The sequence below is a fragment of the Alexandromys fortis genome, unplaced genomic scaffold (assembly GCF_014885135.2).
Source record: "Alexandromys fortis isolate MF-2015 unplaced genomic scaffold, M_Fortis_MF-2015_v1.1 scaffold_422, whole genome shotgun sequence".
Classification (NCBI taxonomy): domain Eukaryota; kingdom Metazoa; phylum Chordata; class Mammalia; order Rodentia; family Cricetidae; genus Alexandromys; species Alexandromys fortis.
This window is the reverse complement of record NW_026068291.1, coordinates 84,343-94,419: the sequence shown is the minus strand read 5'-3', so window position 1 is coordinate 94,419 and position 10,077 is coordinate 84,343. Positions and strand designations below refer to the sequence as shown.

At 52.7% G+C, this 10,077-nt stretch overlaps 2 protein-coding genes across 2 annotated transcripts; both read right to left on the bottom strand.

Annotated features, from left to right (window-relative positions):
• Nucleotides 1-1,386: 1,386 nt before the first annotated feature.
• On the bottom strand, nt 1,387-3,904 carry Tnf (tumor necrosis factor). Its single transcript, XM_050132348.1, has 4 exons — nt 3,573-3,904; nt 2,954-3,008; nt 2,730-2,777; nt 1,387-2,445 (listed from the first exon to the last, which is right to left on the bottom strand). The coding sequence occupies exons 1-4, from the start codon at nt 3,756-3,758 to the stop codon at nt 2,027-2,029; spliced, it is 708 nt and encodes a 235-aa protein (XP_049988305.1). The 5' UTR covers nt 3,759-3,904; the 3' UTR covers nt 1,387-2,026.
• A 1,209-nt stretch (nt 3,905-5,113) lies between these two features.
• Lta (lymphotoxin alpha) lies at nt 5,114-6,473 on the bottom strand. The gene is made up of 3 exons (XM_050132349.1): nt 6,362-6,473; nt 6,174-6,273; nt 5,114-5,985 (listed from the first exon to the last, which is right to left on the bottom strand). The coding sequence occupies exons 1-3, from the start codon at nt 6,455-6,457 to the stop codon at nt 5,573-5,575; spliced, it is 609 nt and encodes a 202-aa protein (XP_049988306.1). The 5' UTR covers nt 6,458-6,473; the 3' UTR covers nt 5,114-5,572.
• Nucleotides 6,474-10,077: the final 3,604 nt, after the last annotated feature.

Below are 10,077 nucleotides of genomic sequence, written 5' to 3'. Positions count from 1 at the left end.
AATCCCATTAAGTTAGTTTAGCAAGCTCCCTCTCCCATATTTGATCAGCCCCGTCATCCTCCGCAGTCCCTGGAGCGATGTCTGATCACCTGGCCTGTCTCAACAGGCGCCTCGTCTGATCTGTTTAGACAGAGTCCCCCTACCCCTCACTCTCTTTCCTCTTAGTCGTTCGCCATTCCCAACGCCCACCCTGCTTTGCCTCTTACGACCCGCTTGCTCTCGCTGCACGCTCTCCCTCAAGTCTCTGCTCCGATAACTGTAATTCTGAATAAAGTCAGCCTACATGCTCCAGCAAGTACTATTGAATAACAACAACAACAATAATGAATTATTATTATCATTACTCTTATTATTGTTGGTGTTGGGATCTAATCCAAGGCTCTGCATGTATGATTAAGTAATTTTTTTTAAAAAAAAAAAAACAAAGTATTTAAACAAGGTGTTTTTCTCTTTCTAACCCACCCACCTCCTGTAGTCATCATTTGTCCAAACACTGGTGAAACCAGAGCTGGCAATGGCTCCTTCACCCACGGAGTACCTCTCTCTTTGTTGTTGCTGTCTCGGGTTTGAATTCAGGACATCCCATACGTTAAGCACACACACACACACACACACACACACACACATTGCAGAACCACACTTTCAGCCGTTTGTCTTTTAAAAACTTTTCTCTCATCTTCAGAGGATGCAAAGAACAGGCAGCTAATGGCTGGGAGGGAGGAAGAGCTGGCTGAGCCTGCCCTGTCCAGCACGGAACTCTGTCCTTCACGGAACTCTGTCCAGCATGGAACTCTGTCCAGCACTGAACTCTGTCCAGCATGGAATGCAGCTGAGCACGCCCTGCCCAGTAGAGAACGGGGCACAGATGAAGGTTAGGCCTTCTCCCCACAGACCGTGCCCGTTCTGTCTCTGTTCAGGGGCAGAGGGGCGGGCTGAATGGTTCAGGGTGCACAGTTAGTGTTTGGAGCCCAGACACCTGAATCTGGAACTTCCTTGGCTGTGATTCAGGTACCTGAGAATGTGTGGCTCCTCCCCAGCTCATCCCAGCCTCAACAGCCGGAAAGAACGGCAGTACTTTCCCAGCAGGTATTTGGAATTCCCAGAGTGGGAAATTCCCATGCCTATAGGCAAAGATAATTAGGTTTAGACTCCCGTTTCCTGGGACAGGTGGGGAATGTTGGCTGGCTTTTGTTCCATGGGGTCTTAAGGGCCAGGACTGCAAAGTCTCAGATCTGGACCCAAAGACCTTATTCCTCCGGAGGGAAGACATTAGGGGTTGGTTTCCCACCTCCAGAGAGAGAGAGAGAGAGAGATGCAGACTTAATCCCAAGAAAGAAACTGTATTTCATTTTCAAGCAATCTTTATTTTTGACACTGACCCGTAGGGCGGTTACAGTCACGGCTCCCGTGGGGAGCAAAGGTTCAGCGATGTAGCGACAGCTTGGTCACCAAATCAGCATTATTAAGACACTTGGGTTAGATAAATACTTTGTTTTAAACATAAGCAAAAAAGAGGCAACGAGGCCAGGAGGCCAGGTGGGAGTGGCTGATGGGTTCAGCTCTGTTTTCACAGAAAACAAGTCTATCTTAAGATAGCTCCCAACGCTGGGTCCTCCAGGACACCCTGGCCTCCCAAATAAATACATACAACAGCAAATAAATAAATAATAAATAATAAATAAATAATCATAAGTGCGATCATAAATAGAGGGGCTGGCTCTGTGAGGAAGGCTGGGCACTGAAGGGTCGGGGAGCATCCGAAGACAGGAAGGCCTGAGCCAGAGGTAGCCTGAGCCCCCTTGGCGGAACTCAGGAATCAACTTTTGAGGCTCCAGTGGATTCTGGAACCCCACAATCTAGGCTGCTATCCCTGGAGCTTGTGTTTCTGAGTGTTAGAGTTGCTGAAAGTTCCGAGCTCAGAGTCTGACCCTGAGCATAATCCCCTTTCTAAGTTAGAAGGAGATGGACTAGGGCTTTGGGGATCGAAGTGGGGGCGGGGTAGAGAATAGATGGACATCCATCTGCCTCACAGAGCTATGACACCAAAGTAGACCTGCCCAGACTCTGCAAAGTCTAAATATTTGGGCAGGTTGACCTCAGCACTGAGTCGGTCGCCCTTCTCCAGCTGGAAGACCCCTCCCAGGTAGATGGGCTCATACCAGGGCTTGAGCTCAGCCCCCTCAGGGGTTTCCTTGGGGCAGGGGCTCTTGATGGCAGACAGGAGGTTGACTTTGTCCTCGTAGGAGACAGCAATGCGGCTGACTGTGTGGGTGAGGAGCACGTAGCTGGAGCAGCCTTGGCCCTTGAAGAGAACCTGGGAGTAGACGAGGTACAGTCCATCTGCGGGTACCACCAGCTGGTTGTCTTTGAGATCCATGCCGTTGGCCAGGAGGGCATTGGCACGCTGGCTCAGCCATTCCAGCTGCTCCTCCACTTGGTGGTTTGCTGAGGGAGGGAGAATTGAGTCAGGGTGACTGTGTTAGTTCACACTCCACATCCTGAGCCTCGCGTTCTACCCACGCTTCACTTCCGGTTCCTGCACCCTCTGTGTTCCCACAACCCATTGGCCGCGAGGTCCTGGGTACCCCCACTAAGTTCTTCCTTTTGAGTCACCCCCTCTCTGACTCTTTCACATGCTGACCCCAAGCTCTTGTCTCCTCTCACCCTGGCTCGACCCCCAGATCCTGTCCCTTCACCCCCAAGGTGCACACACTCAGTAGAGCTCTTACCTACAACGTGGGCTACAGGTTTGTCACTCGAATTTTGAGAAGATGACCCTGAAGGGGAACGAAGAAAGGCAAAAGTGAGGCTCTTAGGCTTCCCAGCAAGCATCTGTCTACTTGAACCCCTATTTCCTTTCCTCCAAAGCCAAGCTTTAAGTTCTCCCCACTGCTTCCATCCCAGGTCTCATTGCCCCCACCCTAAGTTAAGAGAAGAGAATGGAGATACTTACTGAGGGTGAGGGTCTGAGCCATGGAGCCGATGATAGGGAGGTTGTTTGGGAACTTCTGTGTAGGAAGAGAAAGACAAGGTTAGTAGCCAGTCGCTGGGGAGTCACCCACAAAGGAGAAGCCCCCAGCTCTCTCTCTTTACCCCCGTGTCCACTCATCCTTTGTTTGTCCACTCGTCCAGCCACGCAACATCTTTCCGTGGAGCATCTTCCGTGCCATGTCTCCCGTTATCTCCCCTCATCTCTCTCCTTATCACTCACGCCTCCCTCATCGCTGTCTCCCTGTAATTATCGCTCACGTCTTCCCTCTTCTGACCGCATCCCACCTCTGCCCCGCATCTCCACATCTGTCTGGCCGCATCCCACCTCTGCCCCGCGTCTCTACATCTGTATACATGCCTTTTCATTCATTCGCTCCTCCAAGCAGCCACGGAACAGAAGCTTAGTGAACCGGCTGCATGGGTCAGAGGTCCTGTCTCTCGTCTTTCTCTTTCCACCATCGCTACGTGGGCTGCCCCTCTACCCTTCCACACTACCTGTGCCCTTCCGCCCACCTCACTCCCTCTCATGCCCTCCGGCCCTGCTTCTGCCTAAGTGAGACGGAGGCTTCCGAGGCACTCACCTCTTCCCTTTGGGGGCCGATCACTCCGAAGTTCAGCAGACAGAAGAGCGTGGTGGCCCCTGCCACAAGCAGGAAGGAGAAGAGGCTGAGGCACAGGCAGCGACTGGAGTTCTGGGGGCCCCACGCCTTTTTGGGGAGTGCCTCCTCTGCCAGTTCCACGTCGCGGATCATGCTTTCTGTGCTCATGGTGTCCTTTCCAGAGGGAGATGTGGAACCTTGGGCCGGTGTGTGAGAGGGACAGAACCTGCCTGGCTGGCTGCTTGCTTTCCTGGGAGCTATTTTCAGGGTGTTCTGGAGTCGCTGTTCTCCCTCCAGGCTGGTCCCCTGGTGTCCTCGCTGAGAGAGCTTCTGCAGGCCGGGTGTGCAGACAGCTGCCTTTATAGCCCTTGGGCAAGAGGGCGGGGAAATGCTCTCATTCAACCAGCGGAAAACTTCCTTGGTGGAGAAAACCATGATCTCATGTGGAGGAAGCGGTAGTGGCCCTCACCTTCTGTCTCGGTTTCTTCTCCATCGCGGGGGCAGAGGTTTGGAAAGTTGGGGACACCCAGGCATCAAGGAATCTCCTCTCCCTCCCCACCAGGATTCTGTGGCAATCTTGGGCCAATCACGAACTGTGTGTGCAGGACCCTGGGAGCCCAAGGCCCTTTCCTCCCTGTCGTCTAGTGCTAAGAAATGTCTGTTTCGTTGCAGGGAGACCATACCTGGGCCTATCTCCCTTTGATTTCTAGATGGGACCTCCATGGGGGTAGAAGCTGGCACTGGGGGTGCTTCTGACAGCTGGGTGTGTGAGGGGGGAGAAATGGCTGTTGGAAAGGGAAGCCCTCTGGGTTCTTGAGAGGAAGTGGCTGAGGGCCAAGCAGCTTGAGAGTCGAGTGTGCATGGGCTTTGGGAGGGCTGGTGGCAGTGGTTGGGACAAGCATGGGACAGCCCCTGAGGGAATGAACTCAGTCCTGGAAATTCACAGACCCCCACGAGGCAAGCCTTCTCCTTTCATTCTGACCACGGCTCCCGCTGCTGCTTTCAGTCTCAGCTTCCAAGGGATTTTTTTTTTTTTCATGAAGCCTCTGCCATGTAGTCTTGATGTGTGGCCCCGTCTCCTGTCTCCTTGGACATCCATGTTGCGCACCCCTGCTTCCACAGTTTCTCCCACTCTTTTATCTCCATCTTCTGATGGGTCCCTTTCCCACCCTCCCAGACCTGGACACTCTCCCACCCTCTGGTCTGGTCCTCCAAACTCTCCGCTCCCCTGGCTTGATCTCCCTGGTTTACCCTCTGGTTCCCCGTGTCAGGTAGGTGCTGACTCCCACAAGTCCACCATGTATCTGGGAGCTGCCGGCTCCTTTACATCTCCTTGTTCTGCCTACACCCCATGTCCCCTACTCCATCCCTTCAACAGACAAGGAAGAGTCTCCCCCAAACCTGAACAAACACGAGCAGACAGAATCTCAGAGAAAAGAGGTTTATTGGGCGCCATTGATGGCGCAGACATCTCCTTGTGGTGTCTAGCCAAACAGTGCGCTCAGAGCCTTGTACCTCCTTCTAAACCCCTTGGTCACTCACACCTGCTTCTCTCTCCCTTCGACGAATCCTGTCCTGATGCCACCTTACTCTTTGTGTCTGGAACCTGGTTGTCATCCGATGCCTCTCAATTTCTCTCCTCGTCCTATTCTCCATAAATAAATAACTTAACCTTTCCCTTCATAAATAGCCTCCCTTCCCTGTCCTCAGGCATCTCTCCACATCTGCCCCTCCTTCACGTCCAGGTCTCTGCCCCACCAGACCCACAGAGACCCTGCTCTGTGTCGGACTTGTAGGCAGGCTTGAATCCTCAGCTGAGCACCTGAGGTGGTTCCTCTAGAGTGCCCCAGACTCCTGTGAAAGCTCTGGGCGTTTTTGGTGGGGAAGGCTTGAGACTGTGGGCACTGGCAAAGGAGAGGTGGTGTGGCCCTTAAAATGGTCAGAACGGAGGCTTGGAAACCAATCCTGGGTTTTTCTAGATTCTACAGAGCAAAAGCTCCGAAGAATACGCTGCTGGGGCTGAAGTGCAGGTGGGAGACGCCGTCTGTGTGCGTGGACAGCTGGTCTCCCTTACTGAGCAGGAACACAGCCCCCTGGTACATTGAGCGTACCCACGGTCTTTGTAGCCCTGGATACACGGACTTCTGTGCACTGAGGAGAGGCACATGGAAGGGGTACTGGGAGGAAAACAGCTGGACCTCGTGGGCCAGGTAGATGGGAGTAGGAATGGCCCTGGGGGAGCAGCTTTCCCCTGAGAAGACCACCTGGGAGTAGACGAAGTAGAGGCCACTGGTGGGGACCAGGAGCGAATTGTTGTTCAGGGAGAAGCCATGTCGGAGGAAGGCACGGTCTGTGTTCGCTCTCCAGAGCAGTGAGTTCTGTTTGCTGGGGTATCCTAGAAAAGGTCATAAGGTGTTGAGGGTCAAGGTCAGAAGTCTCCATCCCGGAGGAATCAGGCACTGGACAATGGGATGGATTTGGGGGGTATGCCTATCTTTAGGTGGGTAGATGGGGTGATCACTTGGACCCCTGGGCAGGCAGAAGGAGAGCCAGGGGACTGGATCTCTGGAGGCAGAAGTTTACCAACAAGATGAGCTGCAGGTTTCAGGATGCCATGACTCAGACGCTTCTGAGGAGCCTGATGAGCCGTCCTGGCAGCTGAGAACCGAGCACCAGAGACTCCCTAGGAGACAACAGAGTTGAGAGGATTCTAAGACTCCGGGTATGCTAGGCCACCCCAGCAACGCACCCCCATTCTCCTGCTGCCTCACCTGGGCCCCTAGAGGCAGGGCCAGCAGCAGCCCCAGAAGAAAGACAGGGGGGGCGCTGAGCACCCTCAAGAGGTAGAGGCGTCCAAGTGGTGTCATGGAGAGAACCTGCAGAGAGAGAGAGGGAGAGAGTGTGTGTGTATCAGGGAGGCGGGGCACACAGCGGAAGACAGATCTTACCTCCCAGTTGAGACAGCTACCCTGAGATACATGGCGAGAGACAAGAGAAGGGGACAAGATACAAGCAGGGGAACCCTGCCTGAAGCGTGCAGTGGGTAGGGAGAAAGAGAAAGAGCCAGAGACCGGACGAGGAAAGAACCACAGAAGAATCTGACAGTGGGTGACAGGGACAGAGAGAGCGACTGACAGGCGACCGAGTTAGACACCACGGGGAACAGACCAAAAGTCAAAAGCCACAGGGACCAGTCCCAATAAGGCTGGGGATCCAGGCAGCTTGTACAGGAAGGGCTGGGGCCCAAATAAAGAGGCAGGATCCTGAGGGATGCCTGCGACGGGGTAAGCCCAAGGAGATGGGGCAGGAGAGGCTCACCTGCTGTGCGGGGTCCTGGGCGCTGGCGCTTGGGTCCCTTTATAGAGGAAGCGGCAGTGTGGCAGGCAGCGGGCGGGTTCTAGGTCGGGGCTGGGGCCTGGGGAAGCCCCCAGGGCTTAGAAGATGCTACTGTTTCAGTCGAAGGCAGGAAAGGCTTAGGCCACAGGCTAGGGGCTCCGATTACTGAGTTCTGCGAAAGGGAGTGGGGTCAGGGGAACTGTGGGCTGCAGGGACTATCAGGGAGCAGGGTCAGGCCCGGGAGTTCCAGGCAAGTGACAGGCAGTTCGTGGAGAACGAGGGCTTACAGCTGGGCTGTGGCTGGAAGCCGGGTTCCCTGAAGAGCAGTGGTTTGTAACACGTCTGCACCCTTGGCTGCTCACAGGCTTCTCTGCATGTTTCCTTCTCCGTCCTCCCTGGTCACATCTGGAGGGCTCGGTAGCCACATGTGGCTAGTGACACCTTTGGTTTTTTTTCAGGTTTGAACCCAGGGTCTAATGTATGCAAGACAAGCCTTCTGCCATGGACCTAGACCCCTCTTCCTCTGTTGGTTTTGAGGGTTCAAGTCACACTTGCTCCGGTAAACTTATTTTCTGGCCTCTGTCAGTTTCATGGCATGAAGTTCCACTAGGTATCCCCCACGGACTGGCACCCCCTTACTCCCTAGAGCAGTGGTTCTCAACCTGTGGGTTGCAACCCGCCCGGCAAACCTCTATCTTCAAAAACTATTTACATTATGAGTCATCACAGTAGCAAAATCGCAGTTATGAAAATAATTTTATGGTTGGGGTCACCACAACATGAGGAACTGTCTTAATGGGGTCACAGCGTTAGGAAGGTTGAGAAGCACTGCCCTAGAGTGTCCAGGTCTGGAAGATGGTGGGGGGGGGGTTCAATTACAGCCCACCACTCCCATATACAGTAAGGCCCCAGCTCATTCCCTGCAGGTCAGAGTCCTTCGGATTTCTCCACAGGGTCTTGTCTAGAAGCAACACCTGAGGAGCCCTTACTGTCTGAAGGGCCCAGGGTACAGCCCAGGTAGTTTGCTTGCCAGGTGCGGAGCCCTCACTGTCCGAAGGGCCCGGGGTACAGCCCAGGTAGCTTGCCTGCCAGGTGCGGAGCCATCACTGTCCGAAGGGCCCAGGGTACAGCTCAGGTAGCTTGCCTGCCAGGTGCGGAGCCCTCACTGTCCGAAGGGCCCGGGGTACAGCCCAGGTAGCTTGCCTGCCAGCTGTGTGTGTCCATCCCACATTCCCAGATTTTTTTTCTTAAAACAATATCTTAAAATGTTTATTTATTTTGAGGGCTGAAGAAATGGCTTAGCAGTGCAGGGTACTGGCTGTTTTTCCAAAGAACCAGTGTTCAGTTCCCAGCACCTACATGTTGGCTTAGTACATCTGTAACTCCAGGTCTGGGGGATCTGACGCCCTCGTCTGGCCTTGGCAGGCACTACACTCATGTACATTCCCAATTCCCATACACAACATAACACTTAGAAATATATTTATTTATTCTGTGTGTGTGCACATGAGTGCAAGAAAGTGCCATGGACCATGTGGAGGTCAGAGGACAACTCTCTGGATTTGGTTCTCTCTTTCTGCCCTGTGGATTCCGGGGGTCAGGCCATTAGGTAAAGGCAGCACTCACCTTTACCCACTGAGCCATCTTCCTGGCCCACCTTTTCGTCTGTCTTAGAACAATTTCTTCTTCTTCTTCTTCTTCTTCTTCTTCTTCTTCTTCTTCTTCTTCTTCTTCTTCTTCTTCTTCTTCTTCTTCNGCAGCAAATGACGGTGTTGGCTGAGGGTTCTGGGCTCCCCCAGAGGGCTCTCCACACGTGGCCTTATTTTCGCCTCGTCATAACTCTATGGCGTAAGTACTATAATTATTCCTGTTTTGCAGATTAGGAAACTGAGAAATATTTAAATGAAGTGAATGTTTACTAGACAACACAGCTGCAGAGGAACAGAGCTGGGACTTAAACAAGCGTGTCTGAGGCTGGAGTCCCTGCTCCTGCTCTGTCACCGCAGTCCAGTTTGTGCTACCAGAGTACGGGTTATCCTTGCTTATGTGAAAGTACTGAACACTGATCAACTGCATCACCGGAGCCACTTATTTCTTCTTCTTCTTCTTCTTCTTCTTCTTCTTCTTCTTCTTCTTCTTCTTCTTCTTCTTCTTCTTCTTCTTCTTCTTCTTCTTCTTCTTCTTCTTCCTCTTCCTCTTCCTCTTCCTCTTCTTCTTCTTATTATTATTATATTTTTGTTTTTGTCTTTTTGTTTGTTAATTTTTTGAGACAGGGTTTCTCTGTAGCTTTTGGAGACTGTCCTGGAACTAGCTCTTGTAGACCAGGCTGGTCTTGAACTCACAGAGATCCACCTGCCTCTGCCTGCCTCCCGAATGCTGGGATTAAAGGCATGTGCCACCACCCATATTTTTTTTTAAAAAGTTTTATTGTTTTAACAGTTACTTATTATTATTATATATGTATATATGTATATTCACTATGTATATTCACATACACTCACACACATTTACATTAGACAGGGTCTCACTACATAGTCCTAGCTGACCTGGAACTCAATACGTACATCAGGCTAGCCTTGAGCTCACAGAAAGTGCCTGCCTTTGCCTCTGGAGTGCGGGATTAAGGGTGTGTGCCTCCACGTGTAGTCTATCTGGCTTTTTCAGACGACCCAGCAGCACCATCCGGAAGATGGTCTGGGCCCTCCTTCATCAATTAACACCCCACAGGCATTCGCACAGCCTCTAACCTGGCCCACCCCTCACTGAAGCCCCCTTGCTGGTGGCTCTCGGCTGTGACAACTGGACGGGTAAAGCCAGCTAGGACACTGGCGATGGCCATGGGGTTTGCTTCTGGCTTTTGTCTGACGTGAAAACGTGGATTAGAAAACCTGTGAGCTTAAACCCGTTTTCACTCAGCTTGTTACAGCTTTCGAAGAGCAAAATTTGTGAGGAAGCTGTTTTGGTCATGTTTTCTGGGATTGCGGTAAAGGACGGCAGCCGGTACCTCACACAGCTGCCGCCGCTGGCTTTGCAGTCGGACTGCTAAAGGGGCTGCAGCTGGCAGTGCTGGCCGCCAGGCTGGTCACTGGGCACGCTGCTGTTCTCAGGCCCGAGTGACTGCGTGGGAAGATAAGCTGGTTCTGTCTGCTCA